This window comes from Rutilus rutilus, assembly GCF_951802725.1.
Source record: "Rutilus rutilus genome assembly, chromosome: 1".
NCBI lineage: Eukaryota > Metazoa > Chordata > Actinopteri > Cypriniformes > Leuciscidae > Rutilus > Rutilus rutilus.
In genome coordinates this window covers 4,840,839-4,856,536 of record NC_140209.1, presented here as the reverse complement: position 1 = coordinate 4,856,536, position 15,698 = coordinate 4,840,839, and the positions used below count along the sequence as shown (strand labels likewise).

Sequence of the window (15,698 nt, the reverse complement as noted above, 5' to 3'; positions counted from 1 at the left end):
CTTTGGCTTAGAATATTTCAGCTGAGAGTGTTGGCTCAGCCGCCATGACTCTCTTTTTGTTGTGCGTGATATGAGGATCTCGGCTAGGGATGCTCATGCCCAGCATCCCCAGGGGGCTGGACCTGGCGTGGGAGAAATTTCTTGAAAGCCTCTGATTATTTTTTCGTGTCTTGAAATCTTTCAACAACCATGTTGACTGCGTCGTCAAAGAGACCAGAAGGAGAAACAGGAGCATCTAACAGAAACGCCCAATCTTTCTCCTTTATTTCTGTTGGTGTCTCTCAGTAGCTACAAGGGGTGCCATAGACCACCCATGTGTGGTCTCATTCGTAGCCCTGAGAGACAGATCTGTGGCCCGACAAAGTTCACGAATTTTGTCGGTACCCACTCCCTCACTATTATCCAGATCCCCCAACAGGTCTGCCTGATAAGCCTGAAGCACTGCCATAGTGTGAAGACAGGCTCCGGCTTGACCTGCTGTCGTATAAACGAGTAGGGGTGTAAGAAAAAATCGATACACATGAGTATCGCAATATTTTATTTTGCAATACTGTATCGATTTTCAAAAACGCAATATCGATTTTTTTTTTTTTTTTTTTTTTTACGTCCAAAATTATTCATGGTAAGACGGTGGTTCACGTTTATGTTGTTTAAAAGGCTCGCCGAACGGTGCGTGTCCACTGGCACGGAGCGAGCGGAGCAAGCGTTTTCAATTCATTCCATGGAAGTCGAGCTTCACGCTCAGCAGTGCATTTTGGGATTGACAGCGGACCGGAGAAAGCGTTGAGAGCGACTGAGAGCATCAAAAGGTTGGGCAGTTCTCGACTTTATGCAAATAATATCAAGCGAAAAACGCGGTCGGCAGTTTATGATGGATTTAGTGCGTAAATCATTTTGTTTACAAATTAGACGCTTTGCAGTTGTTTATATATGTTTAAGATTTTATTTTGGATGTGTTTATTGTTATTATATTGGCTGGGTTTATAAAATTGAAAGGATCTTTGCTTGGTGCATTTGGAAACAAAGCTTGTCTATTTCTAAATGTAATCGCGTGCATGATGATTATACTGTCCGTGTGTTGAAAAAAACAAACACACTCGTAACAGACACACCCCAAAGCGGAGACGTTACAGCGTTGCCAGCGGCACCGAGCGTAGTTTTGCCGCTGTAGTGGACGCGCACCGTGAAGCTGCGTTCACACCAAACGCGAATAGAGCGTCTGGCGCGAGTGATTTCAATGTTAAGTTAATGCAAAGACGTGTTTACGCGCGTCTGGAGGTCCTGCGGCGCGAATGAGGCGTTTAGCGCGGCAGACGTTAATTTGCCTCATTCGCGCGTCCAGTTCTTTTAAAATCTTTTATCACATAAAAACTTGATTTCAATAGGCCTATATGACACATTCATTTTGTTCACTTTCATTCATTTTCGTCCAGTTCACGTTGTTGTTTTGTATTGTGACAGGGGCTATGTATTTTCTTTTATTATGGCCTACTTGAGAAATATAAAAATTTGCTCACTAAGAACCTGTGAACCACAATACCAAACTGGCAGTCTGATTTTCTGTGAACTGAATTGTTAACCTAAAGTAAACTTCTTTGACTTTTATGCACATCAGTGGCGATTTCTTTAAGACTGCAAGGGAAGCTCGGCTTCCCTTATAATGTCAAAAAATTAATGGTCAAATATGTACTATTGTATTAGCATTTTATTGACTAAAATGCAGTAGAAAACGTTCGTCTCAAAGACGAGTTCGTTCAGAATCAGTTACAGGTCGGCTGACTCGATTTCCTTCTCATACATTCCCGTAGCGTCACAGTGCATTTCCCTGTTGAAGCCCAGCGTCCGTTGACTTCAATGGGGCTGCTTCGAACAGTTTTTTTCAGCGCTTCGAAACTAGACGGTCATTGGATAAATGCTGCGATTATGTCCCGCCCATGGACGCTCAGCGTCTCTGGGAGTGAATGAGGAGTGGGCTGGCCCGGACTCCGGGCTTCCGCGTGATGATTGGAGGGTCTGTCGAAAGGCTGCGTCTCCTTTTGATTGACAGCGATTTCATACAATAAAAAGTCGCTGATGTTGAAGCTGTTCGAGCTCAGTGCCATCGTGGACTTTTCAAAGACAAACTGCTGCAACCTATTTCTTGGTATTTGCTTGTCGAAATTGCTAGCCAATTTTTATAATGCATTTCACACAATTATACATTTATACCTTTATTATATTATTACTTGTTATATTTTTTATATTATTATTATTAGTAATAATTCAAAAATAATTATTAAAATAATTAAAAATATACATTATTATTAGTATCATTATTATTATACTTTATTATATTATTATTTATACCTTTATTATATTATTACATACATTTTTCACAGAGCACTTTCTTGAAAAGGAACGTAGAATTTACGTATAAATAAATGAATAATTTTTATGATGTAGGCCGAAAATGAGCTTCCCCTCTTTGAAAGACCAGCAGCCGCCACTGATGCACATCATGTCTTTTTTTAAATATTATTTTTTCTAAAATTATAGTCCTACTTTAAAAAAATCCCAATATATCGCCTTATGCACAGTATCGAAATATATTGCAATTTATTGAATCGTGACCCATGTATCGTGATACGTATCGTATCGCCAGATTCTTGCCAATACACAGCCCTATAAACGAGGGCAAGGAGAAGCACACGACTTGAATAACTAACTTGAATAAACATAAGCTAGTGCCGGTTGCACCGGATGTGCTTTTTATCCTTTCCTGGTCATGACGTCACCCGTCTGTGACGTTTATTCTTTCCATTGGACTAGATGACATACGTGCTTCAGACGTAATCACGCGGGGGCGTTCCCAAAGCGTCATCGATGCAGCACAAGTTCCTTCAGAAAAAGGGAACAGAAGTGTTAGCATTTAGCTTTTTATTTGGTGTTCCGTTTATACAGGTATTTCAAATGTTATTTAATACAAATATTTTTTTTCCCGCAAAATATATTTTTTTCCACTCCTGCACATCATCGGTGAAGCTCCTCCCACAGCAATTACATCACCAGTGAAGCTCCTCCCACTGCAATCACATCATCAGTGAAGCTCCTCCCACAGTAATTCAGCAATAAATGCTGTAAATTCCCATCAGCTACAAGTGAAGACGAGCATGAAAGCATCAGGAAGAGCTGAAATCTGCAAAGTTTATTAAAGAGGACAGTGAGAACATGAGTGATCCAGAACCCTGCAGAATGAAACACACTGAAGATCCTGAAGAACAAAGAGGTTGGTGTTTATTCTTCATTCATTCATGAGACTGAAGAACATTCATGTTAGAAATATTCAAGCACTATGAAATGGTACAGAATGTTCTAGGTTTTTTTATCAAATGGACAGTAAAGGGAGGTTTCATATCGTCAACATCAGGTCAAACTAAATTTACATATTTTAACTGTTTCATTTTATATTTATTTGATATGGTTTACAATTTGTGACAATGTTACCAAAATTTGTGTGAATTTTTACAAACATGTATAACAAATAATAATCATTCCAAAATGTAAAATTTTACAATCTACTCTGCTTTACTGCAAACATTTGTGTTCTTTCTCGCAGTGAAATTCACTTGATCTTATGTTTCTTGTGTCCCACTTTCACATGCATGTGAAGTCAACGGAAGGAGAAGTTTAGTGTGCATGGCCCTTAATTAAAATGTTTTAGGAGTTTTTAACATAATTAAATATCAAAAAGTTGGTGTCAAAATATGCCAATATTGTGTATTTTAATTTTCATATCATGTTAGATAAGTGTGACATTGATCAAACATATTTAATAGTTCTCACTATAGAAACATGGGATTTGTGCCTATAATGTTTTAAAATAATAACTGGAAGATCAGTGTACCTCATTCAGGGAAAGTTTTAGGAATGGATAATTTATAAAAGACAAATTATTGTAATATTTTATAGCAGTTGTCTGTTACATCTGGTATAATTTTAATATCCATTCACTCCATATTTCTCTCTTTGAACTATTTTGAAAAAAAAAGAGTTTTTCTTTCATTTCAGACCCGATGGAAGAGAGTGAGGAGAGTGAAGAACTGAGTGAAGTGAAGGAGGAGACTGAAGAACTGAGTGAAGTGAAGGAGGAGACTGAAGAACTGAGTGAAGTGAAGGAGGAGAGTGAAGAACTGATAGAAGTGAAGGAGGAGAGTGAAGAACTGAGTAAAGTGAAGGAGGAGAGTGAAGAACTGAGTGAAGTGAAGGAGGAGAGTGAAGAACTGAGTGAAGTGAAGGTGGAGAGTAAAGAACTGAGTGAAGTGAAGGTGGAGAGTAAAGAACTGAGTGAAGTGGAGGAGGAGAGTGAAGAACTGAGTGACGTGAAGGAGGAGAGTGAAGAACTGAGTGACGTGAAGGAGGAACATCATGTCCAACCTGGAGAAAACCCTTTGAGTCGCTCAAAGACTAAAAATACATTTTTAAAGAAAAGAAGAGCCAAGAAATCTTTCACCTGCACTCAGTGTGGAAAGAGTCTCACAACCAAACAAAGACTTGAGCTTCACATGAGGATCCACACTGGAGAGAAGCCGTTCTCATGTGATCAGTGCGGCAAAACATTTCTCTGTGTATCAAACCTGAAGTCACACCTGGCAGTTCATACGAAGGAGAAGCCACATTCATGTTCTGTGTGTGGAAAGAGTTTTTCACTGCAGCAATATTTACATATGAGAAAACTCACACTGGTGTGAGAGAGTACATGTGCTTTGAGTGTGAGAAGACTTTTATTACAGCAAGCAATTTAAAACTGCACCAGAGAATCCACACTGGAGAAAAACCTTACATGTGTTCACACTGTGACAAGAGATTCAATCAGTCAGCAAATCTGAAAACACACATGATGATCCACAGCAGAGAGAAGTCGCACACGTGTGATCAGTGCGGGAAGAGTTTCTCCTTTAAAACTCACCTGAAGCTACACCTGAAGATCCATGCAGTAGAGAAACCACATCACCTCAGTCTGAGATCACGGTAAGTAGTTTATTTTCATGTGCTGAGCAACAAAGTCTCTTCTGTGTAAGTTAGCTACACATCACCCTATAGCCAAATCTCTCCTCTCCACCTATAGCCGGTGTGTGGTGAGCACAGGACACTTTGATTGTTTGATATCTTATTAACTCGTGTTCAACCAACAGGAATGTCTAATTTGTCAGTTCAGATCGATGCAAAAAAAACACACAAATTCGCTCTCTGACAGTAGATGGCGCTCATGTTAAGCAGAAATACAGCACTACACAGGGCTGTAGACCAGTGTTTCCCAACCTTTTTTCAGTCAAGGCACCCTTTGAAAATTTAAAAAAATGTGTGGCACCCTAAACTAGTGTTGTCACGATACTACTTTGATACTATACCTTGAAATGTATACATTTTCAATACCACAGGGAAGAACTGCCATGTAGGCCTAACTGCCATAGAGATATTTTTAATATTATCAAATAAAGTCTAGGAAATCATTCATTTCTTCTGAAGAGATCACTTTACATGATAACATATTTAAAGGGCACCTATTATGCAAAATTCACTTTTACATTATGTTTGACTTTTACATGATGTAACATAAATGTGTGTTGGCAGTGTGTGAGCAAAACTACCCTAGAATGATAAAAATCCACCCAGTGTTTTTTTTACAATCTCAATAAATCATAAGCACTGTCTCAGAATGAGCTGTTCTCAGATTCGGTGCAATGTGACGTAGAATTGCACAGACCCCACCCACCAAGTTGATTGACACTTCAGTTTGAGCATAGACCCGCCCTGAGTGAGCTGGAGAGTTGTTCTCTCCATTGTTTCGACACTGGCTTGAGCCGCTGTAGACAAGAATGTCTCCTAAGCGATTGAGGTGTTTTGTTGTTGGATGTAAGAATGAACATAGCAGTCTTCATTTACTCTCGTTGTTAGTTGAGGATGGATCTATACCAACTGTTCGTGATCCAGCTTACGGTCTCTGGAGCGACAGGCCTAACCTTACTGACCACGGCAGAAATGAAATTGACAGTGCGCTCTTTATCACAGCTCATCGAGTCGTTTTACGGATATAAAGTTTACCAGTTTATTTAGCACCCACTGAAAAGGTGTGTATATATTTGTTTACTGTTGTAACGAGTGTTTTGTGTACTTCGCTGTGTATGTTGATGATAATGAAAGGGAGAGAGAGAGAGTGAGTTTATGGATAAGACTTTAAAGGGGGGGGTAAAACACTCATTTTCAGTCAATCTCATGTTAATCTTGAGTACCTATAGAGTAGTATTGCATCCTTCAAATCTTCAAAAAGTCTTTAGTTTTATTATATTTATAAAAGAAAGATAGGCTGTACCGAATCTTTCCGGAAAAAAACGAGCGGCTGGAGGCGGGCCGTGTGGGCGAAGCTAAAAGCCGCTTACGCGCCGAGCTAACAACACACAGAGACATTTGAAGCAGTTTTACTCACCGCCCGGTTCCAACGCACGACCGCGAACCTTTATCATTGTGACTGCTCGATCCTTGAGCATTAGACGATCTGCAAATTCGTCGATCTGGGCTTTGTTTATAAAACAATCATCGTCGAAATGCAGGGAACAAACAGTCTTGCACAACTCCGTTGATGCTCTGAAAAAACAAACTCCATCCACTGGTCCCTTAACACTGGGTTCTTTGGGAATCTGTGCAGGGTTGTCTTGCCCTGGCAACCAAAAACACACTTTGGTGACATTGACTTCCCTAAAGCCGAGCAGAGGAGCGCTTTGATGGGCGAACTGCTTTGATGGGCGAACTGCTTTGATGGGCGAACTGCTTTGGCTCTCTTCTCTCTCTGGTCTACGGATGCGCGCGCGCGCCCGCGCCTTTCCGGGAGAAGTGCCCTTAGGACCCATACAAGGAAATTACGCCCCAGCTGACGTCACACAGACCCATACTCGAAAAAAACTTTCCGAAACTTGTGACAAACCGGAAGGACAATTTTTGGCACAGAAATACTCCTTCAAACGTACAATTGAATTTTTGAAACTTTGTCCATGTTTAGCATGGGAATCCAACTCTTTAACAGTGTAAAAAACTCAGTATGCATGAAATAGCATGTCACTGCTGCATCCACATGTGGATCCCAAACGTGTCCCATTTTCTCTTAACATTAATTTAAGACTTTATTTAACTTATTTAAGACTGCTCTCATGAGGGAGCGAAAGCACGAAAGAGAAGTAGATTCTGGCGTGCATCGTTCTGTGCGTCGTGTGTGTCAGCATCACAGACAGTGCATTCTCTTTTGTATTTTCATCGCTTGCATGGTTTAAAAGCATTGGCATGAAGAAGAACGTGATTATTTAATGTAACGCTAGCCAAAGGATGACCGAAAAAAACGGATGCTGCTTTAATTGCGTTAAATATTTTTAACGCGTTAAACTGAAAAACATTAATCGCACGCATCACCGTTGACAGCAGCACAGACATAACCGATGTGTTTATGTGAATAAGCGGCAAGACGGACGTTGTGACAATGTTTTCGTGTGTATTTGACCGTAAGCGCAAAAATGAAAAATAGGCAGCTTTATGTGGACGCACTGGGAATGAGACACGGGAATAAAATCACGCGCAAGCGCAACCTCCGCAATTCAAAGCCGGAAACTTATGATTTGCATTTTTATTATAAATTTGTGTGCATTATTGGTTGTTATTAGAGACTTCCGACGATCCGAGATTGATGGTAAAAAAAAAATTCTTACACATTTTAGCAATAGAGTTTTTACACGGCACCCCTGCTCTCGCCAGAAGGCACCCCAGGGTGCCGCGGTACCCCGGTTGGGAAACGCTGCTCTAAACGGCGACTAAATGGTCACATATTGCGACCTTTTTTAAGAGAGAGCTGCCATTTCTGCCGTATACGAGAAACATCACACGGCAAACGAAAGCAGAATAAAACCACACTACTCGTCTGAGCTGCGCAGCGTAAACAGTTTATTTACATTTACATTTAGTCATTTAGCAGACGCTTTTATCCAAAGCGACTTACAAATTAGGACTAAATTAAGCGAGTCATCATGAAGAGGCAAAAACAACGCAAGAAGTGCTCAAAATACGCAGTTCAGGCATTATTCAGAGTAGCATAAGCCCGATAAGTGAGGTTTTAAAGATAAAGGGAAGTGTTTTTTTTGTTTTGTTTTTTTGAGGTTAAGTGCTCACGGAAGAGATGGGTTTTCAGCTGTCTTTTGAATGTTGTCAGGGATTCTGCATTCCGGATGACGGTGGGGAGAGTGTTCCACCAGCATGGAACTGTGAATGAGAATGTTCTGGAAAGTGATTTTGTGGCTTTCTGTGATGGAACCACGAGACGTCGCTTGTTGACCGATCGTACGCTTCTGGTAGGGATGTAGACTCGTAGGAGTGAGTGAAAGTAGGAGGGAGCTGAGCCTGTGATAGATCTGTAAGCAAGCGTCAATGCCTTGAACTTGATGCGAGCAGCGAGAGGTAGCCAGTGCAGAGAGATGAACAGAGGAGTGACGTGGGCCCTCTTGGGCTCGTTGAAGACAAGACGAGCTGCAGCGTTCTGAATCATCTGTAGAGGTTTAGTTGCACATGAAGGAAGTCCAGCCAGAAGAGCATTGCAGTAGTCAAGCCTAGAAATGACCAGGGTCTGGACGAGAAGTTGTGTGGCATGCTCAGTAAGGAAAGGCCTGATCTTCCTGATGTTGTGCAGTGCAAACCTGCATGATCGAGCTGTCTTTGAAATGTGATCTATAAAGGTCAGCTGGTCATCCAAGATTTCTGACCGACCTTGATGGGGTGGTTGATGATGATTCTAGCTGGATAGTGAAGTCGTGCTGTAGAGACGGATTGGCAGGTAGGACGAGAAGCTCAGTCTTTGCCAGGTTGAGCTGCAGGGGATGTTCCTTCATCCATGTCGAGATGTCCACCAGACAGCTTGAGATCCGTGCAGCTACTGTGGGATCATCTGGTTGAAATGAGAGGAAGAGCTGTGTGTCATCAGCATAGCAGTGGTAGGAGAAGCCATGTGCCTGTATGATGTGTCCCAGTGATGTGGTGTAAATGGAGAAGAGGAGGGGACCAAGAACTGAACCCTGGGGAACCCCTGTGGTCAGTTGATGTGCTCTGGATACCTCGCCTCTCCATGCGACCCTGAAGGACCTACCTGTGAGATAAGACTCGAACCAGTGGAGTGAAGTTCCTGTGATGCCCAGCGATGAGAGGCTGGACATAAGGATCTGATGATTCACAGTGTCGAAGGTAGCAGACAGATCCAGGAGAATGAGGAGTGAAGATTTGGAAGCAGCTTTTGCGATCCGTAGGGCTTCTGTGACCGACAGTAATGCAGTCTCAGTTGAATGCCCTTTCTTGAAGCCAGATTGGTTGACATCCAGCTGGTTGTTTAGAGACAAGAAGGATGTTACTTGGTTGAAAACAGCTCTTTCAAGTGTTTTCGCAATGAATGGTAGGATAGAGATAGGTCTGTAATTCTCTACAGATGATGTGTTTAGTGTTGTTTTTTTAAGCAGTGTAACCCGAGCCTGCTTGAATGCTCTAGGGAAAGTGCCAGTATGTAGGGATGAGTTGATGATGTGTGTGAGTGTTGGTAGAAGTGTGGGAGAGATGGCTTGTAGAAGGTGTGAGGGGATGGGGTCTAGAGGGCAGATGGTAGGATGACTGGAGAGGAGAAGTGTAGATGCTTCTTCCTCGGTTAGCGGAGAAAAGGAGGACAGAGGGATATTGGCTGTGGAAGGGGTCAGACTGGGTTCCTGTGTGTGTGGAGCTGAGAACTGACTGCTGATAGTTGTTGTTTTGTTGGTGAAGAAGTTCGCAAAATCGTCAGCAGTTAAAGAGGAGGCGGGTGGTGGTGGAGGTGGACAGAGGAGAGAGTTGAATGTCTTGAAGAGTGATCGTGTGTTGGAGGAGCTGTTGATCTTGTTGTGGAAGTATGAAGATTTTGCAGCATGAACATCAACAGAAAATGAAGAGAGGAGAGATTTATGCATACTCAGGTCAGATGTGTCTTTTGATTTGCGCCATTTCCTCTCCGCTGCCCTGAGTTCAGTCCGGTGTTCACGAAGAACCTCAGACAACCAGGGGTTGGAGGGAGTAGCGTGTGCTGGCCTGGAGGAGAGAGGGCAGATATTGTCTAGAGAAGAGTTTAGAGTGGAGCATAAGGTATCCGTTGCGGTATTCACATCCAGAGATGAGAATTGTGAGGGTGGGGGAAGAGAAGATGACACGGCAGAGGAAAGATGGGAGGGAGAAAGTGAGCGCAGGTTTCGCCTGAAAGTGACTGGTGGGGGGGTTGGAGGTGCAGGGTTAGAGAGTTATAGACTGAAAGAAATGAGGAAATTATCTGAAACATGGAGAGGTCTCACCAAAATGTTGTCTGTGATGCAGTTGCGTGTGTAAACCAGGTCCAGTTGGTTGCCTGATTTGTGAGTTCCTGAAGTGATGAGTCATTTGAGATCGAAGGAGGCTAGGAGAGAGATGAAGTCTGTTGCATGCGGCTTTTCGAGATGAATGTTGAAGTCACCAAAGACTAGAAGTGGGGTGCCGTCCTCAGGGAAAAAGGACAGCAGCGCATCCAGCTCCTCTACGAAGTTACCCAGCTGACCTGGGGGGCGATAAATGACTACAATATGGATTTTATTGGGAGTTGTAAGTGTAATAGCATGATATTCAAATGAGTTGTTGTTGCATAGAGAAGAGAGCGCTGAGTATTTCCAATTGTTAGAAATGAGAAGCCCTGTACCCCCACCCCTCCCAGATTGGCGAGGGGATTGAGAGAAGGAGAAATTGCTAGAGAGAGCAGCGGGGGTTGCTGAGTCTTCTGGAAGAATCCAGGTCTCAGTCAAGCCCAGAATGAGATGCAAAGGCTGGAATAAAGTGAGCTTTATTGACTGCTGACTGACAATTCCATAGACCCATGGAAAGAGAGAGAGGTGTGTGTGAGGATGAGAAAATGGGACGCAGATTAGCAGTATTGCGATGCCTTTTGCGCGTGATGAAAGGGCGTTGCCGAGAGATAACAGGAATGTATTGAAAGCACATGTTGAGTAAGGTGAAAAATAAGATAAAAAGTGGGAAGGGAAAGGGAAAAGGAGATACTTAAGTGCCTTTCTGGTGTCCTTGCTCGGTGGAGTCGCGCAGGTAGAGTCGCTGGTCTTTACCGAGTCAGTCTTCACACGAGGAGGCTGAACACGAGAGCTGAACGATTCCGCTGACGCTTCAGCGACAGCGCGCAAATTACATAGATATAGATATAATGCTATCACCGCTTGAGTGAGGACAGCTGTCTCAGTCTGGCAATTAAGTCAATAAAGCAAAAATGGGCCAAATCGAAACTAGCTAGGAGCCAATACTTAAGTGCAATTAAACTGCAATAATAATTTTCACACGCGGCTGTTTATTAATGTAGCAACGCGTCTAAATAAAATACAGAATTATGTGAAGTTAAAAATGAAAAATAAGCAGAGAATCAAAGATAGGCTTACCTTAAGTCAAATACAACACTGAAATAACAGGAGAGCTGAGTATTCTGAAAAACCACTTGCGCGCTCTTGCCATGCGTTCTCTATGCTGACCGCTGGTCCTGAAGTAATGACCTGAAACTCCTCTATTTATATCTATTCTTACAGTTGCTGTCTCGGTCCGGCAATTAAGTCAATAAAGCAAAAATGGGCCAAATCGAAACTAGCTAGGAGCCAATACTTAAAGGTGATCTAAGTAACTTTTTTACCTTAACTGAACAGCTTCGGAGTCATTGGAATGGTTAGATAACTTATTTCGGGTTGAATGGTGATCGTTTCGCACCCCCCTGGTGCCCGTGAGCGGAAAATCCGCACTTGCAACTTTGAGCCGGCGGGCCGCCGGCCGCCACGTCAGGAAGTATCGCGTGATATCAGGTCTCGCGATGTAAACAATTGCTTTACGGCCAAAAGAAATCTGCTAAAATGCTGTCATTTCTGCGCTCCCTCACGCTGTCCGAACCCCAATGAAGAAGACGTTTTAAAGAATGGCCCATCTGCTTTGATGTCGTTGATCTACTAGCCTCTGGTGTCTGACAATCACCAACGGGTTTATACAACAGTGTTGTCAAATATCTATTCCGAAGCTGTGGGGGGAGCTCTAGAGAGAAACCTGCGAGCAAAAAGCGAGAATACAGCGAAGAAATCACGAAACTACTGAGCCCTGCTTTAAGTGCAATTAAACTGCAATAATAATTTTCACACGTGGCTGTTTATTAATGTAGCAACGCGTCTAAATAAAATACAGAATTATGTGAAGTTAAAATGAAAAATAAGCAGAGAATCAAAGATAGGCTTACCTTAAGTCAAATACAACACTGAAATAACAGGAGAGCTGAGTGCACTCCATTAAATCTGCATATAGCGCGGGAATTGAAGAACGGATTTAAATCCGTTTCGCAAAAACACATTTATGTGATCAGGTGTAAATGGAATCATTTTGATAAATCAGATAGCTATCCGATCTGAGAAAACGCATGAAGTGGCCAGGTGTAAACAGCCCCCTAGACAACGGTTTACTCGTGGGCCAATCTCGATCACGCAACAACATTACTACACAGAGCTGGCAGATCTATTGAGAAAGCATTTTAAAGCTTTACAATAAGGTTTCATTATAGTTCCTGGCACCAAGTTTAAGTCCTGGAAATATATGAAAATGAGGATGTTAATTTTTTAATATCCAAAACTGAAGCCTGCAGTTGAAATACATTTTACTTTTTTTATGACTATCAGTGTGCATTGAAACAAATCTTTATGTATTTAATTTGCAGGAAGACCTAAACTTCGGGTATTTAAGGAGGAACTGGCAGACATTTGACCAGGCGACCCATGGCCTTGGGCCTGGTTTAATGGGAAGCACATTCAAGTTCAACGTCTCCTGTCTAAAAGTAAAAGAAACTAAAGCACCTAAAAAACCTCTGAGAATGATGAAATGAACTAGTTAAAAGTACAGCAGTTTAATGATACATCTTTGCTCTGAATTTTTTTGTGATATGTTGCTGTTTTATAAATTTAATTCACTGGAAATGTTTTGTAATATTTTATTGTAATATTTGACAATTTTATTGTAATATTGGACTAATATTAAAAGATCGTTCAATAAAAAAATATAGTTTGTGAACTTATTATTTAATCAACGTTTGTTCTTTCATGTTCTTTAATACAAAGAATCTCCACAGCAGTCATTGAATGAAAAGACAGTAACAGCAAGGTGAAACAGGGTTCCAACTTCCTACGCATTTTTCATATCAAAATGCCAAACTGTTGTAAGGGTGGATTAGGGTTCAGGCTGTAGGACTGCTGAATGACTAAAGAAACACTTCTGTCAGGCCCACTGATGCTACACTTGATTATCAGTAAGATAGTAGAAAATTGTATATATCTTGTCTATTACCACCCACTTCTACCAAAGACAGAAATAAGCGCAGTTACAATAGCTAAATATGTGGGAGCGTTGCTATAGTGTGACGATATTGTATTGCAATAGGTAGCCCTTCAAAATCAATACCAAATCAAAACTAGTTCTCTTTCATCATCTCGTGTTTGAGATCCAACTATGGAAAGGGCATCTGTACCTGACCTCTGCAGAAGCATCCAATTGCACCAAGTCTGGCTAGACAGACAGAAGCGCGCAGCCAATGCCAGGTAAGGCTCCGCCCCCTTACCTAGGGGCATATAAAGGCTGCAAGCGCTGCTATTCTCCAGTTGACATTCGCTTCTCGCGATCTCTGCACTGACACAGTTCGGTTGTATCTACGCTGCTCACTTCTGGGGCTTAGGACAGCCCTGAGGTCATGGGTATTTTCTGTTGAAATCTGTTTTGTTCATCTCTCGTGGGACCTTGGTTTCTGTCATTCTCTTAACCAGTGTTCGGCAACAAATCTAGCATTGTCCATTCATTATTTCATTAGTACTGGGGGTGATGATGCCGGACCCGATGGCAAGATTGATGATGATCATGAGACGTTCTGAACAAATCTTCCCCCTTCATTCGCGAGAAGCGGAGAGTTTGAATTAATCTTCTGGAAGAAGATTAGTCTGTGTTTGGTTCATACTCGCAGTCGTTACAGCTGCAATAACCAATCAGATCTCAGGTATCGCCCCAAATGCTGCAATAGCCAATCAGATCTCAGGTATCGGCCCAAATGCTGCAATAGCCAATCAGATATCAGGTACCGCCCCAAATGCTGCAATAGCCAATCAGATCTCATGTACCGCCCCAAATGCTGCAATAGCCAATCAGATCTCAGGTACCGCCCCAAAATAGACAAATATCAAGACAAATATATATTAAAATCAGGGCTAACATCGTTTTCTTGATCGATTGTCGCTGTCACGAACGAGTACTCGAGTACTCCTGCCCATCCCTAGTAATTTTATTGTTGCAAGAAAAAAAAAACTAGAACATTATTATTGATTTCCCAAAACAATAACCAATCAGGAACCAAATACTAACGTTAGGGGAACGTTCTGTAAGCAAGAAGCAAACGTAACACTTGGCTTTCAGAACTGAAAATTATGAAATTATTCCTGATGCAAATAAAATTGGACAATAACAATAAGCTGTTGATAAAATGATAATTAGTTTAATTAAAAGTGAAAACGAACAAAGACAGATCTTAAACAATGAACAAGTTAAAATTAACTTCAGATTCATGTCTCTGTTGAAAGTGTTACGGCCTCTTCTTCAGAATGAGAAGGCAGAAGCGATTTCAGAACGGAGGCTCCAGTGAAACTCTTCCCGCATTGATCACGTCACAGTTTCTTTTCAGTGTGAACTCTCATGTGACTCTTCAGACTTTTCCAAGTGAAGCGTTTTTTTACACTGAGGGCAGGAGACAGATTTTTTGGCTTCTGTTATTCCTTTCTTGTTCACGTCCATCAGGTCTAAAATAAACATTAAATCAAGTGAGATTTCAAATGAGAGACAAATGTGAAATGAAAAGTGAAGCTCAAAGTCAATATTACTGATGAGTTCAATAGACATTTTAATCCCAACAAATCTGGTTAAGCACGATTACGATCTATTTTAATGTCATGAAGATGATTTGTGTTATAAATCACTAGTTTGGTCATGAAACAATGTAAATCTGGTGAGCATCAGCATGTTCTTCATCATGGTGAATGAATGAGGAATCAAGAATAAACACCAACCTCTTTGTTCTTCAGTTTGTTTCATTCTGCAGATTCTGGATCACTGGCGTTCTCTCTGTCCTCTCCTTCCAGATGCTTTCTGGTAGTTCTGCTAAAAACAAACAAGTTTCATTTCTAACAGACATGATGCGAGAGGAATAATCAATATTTCAGACTCTGAACTAGGCTTATCACATGTTTAAAAAATAGTGACATTGATCATGTGACTTAAAGGACACCTGTTATGCAAAATTCACTTTTACACGGTGTTTGACGGACACTGCAGTTTTAGCGTAGACCCGCCCTGAGTGAGCTAAACACAGTCCGCCAGTGTTTCGACGCCGGAGCAGCTGTAGACACGAATGTCTCCTAAGCGATTGAGGTGTTTTGTTGATGGATGTAAGAATGAACATGGCAGTCTTCATTTACTCTTGTTATTACTCGAGGATGGATCTGTACCAACTGACCGATTACAGTCTCCGGAGTGATAGGCCTAACGTTACTGATCACGACAGTAATGCACACTTTATTACAGTCAGTGTC

The 15,698-nt window shown here is 41.7% G+C and overlaps 2 protein-coding genes across 3 annotated transcripts in view; one reads left to right on the top strand and one right to left on the bottom strand.

The window, feature by feature from the left end:
- Positions 1 to 3,022: 3,022 nt before the first annotated feature.
- Positions 3,023 to 14,833, top strand: LOC311297664 (uncharacterized protein; the record flags this gene model as incomplete). The annotated part of the gene is made up of 4 exons (XM_084420050.1): positions 3,023 to 3,265; positions 4,048 to 4,431; positions 14,084 to 14,272; positions 14,820 to 14,833. The coding sequence occupies exons 1-4, from the start codon at positions 3,208 to 3,210 to the stop codon at positions 14,831 to 14,833; spliced, it is 645 nt and encodes a 214-aa protein (XP_084276176.1). The 5' UTR covers positions 3,023 to 3,207.
- Positions 14,591 to 15,698, bottom strand: part of LOC311302052 (uncharacterized protein) — a 16,665-nt gene continuing 15,557 nt past the window's right edge. The window contains exons 4-5 of one of the 2 annotated variants that reach the window (XM_084427606.1): positions 15,177 to 15,267; positions 14,591 to 14,909 (exon numbers count right to left, since the gene is read on the bottom strand). In XM_084427606.1, coding sequence (XP_084283732.1) covers positions 15,198 to 15,267 — 70 coding nt within the window. In that variant the 3' untranslated portion in view covers positions 14,591 to 14,909; positions 15,177 to 15,197. The remainder of the gene's footprint in view (positions 14,910 to 15,176; positions 15,268 to 15,698) is intronic. The other variant, XM_084427607.1, reaches the window with a different exon arrangement.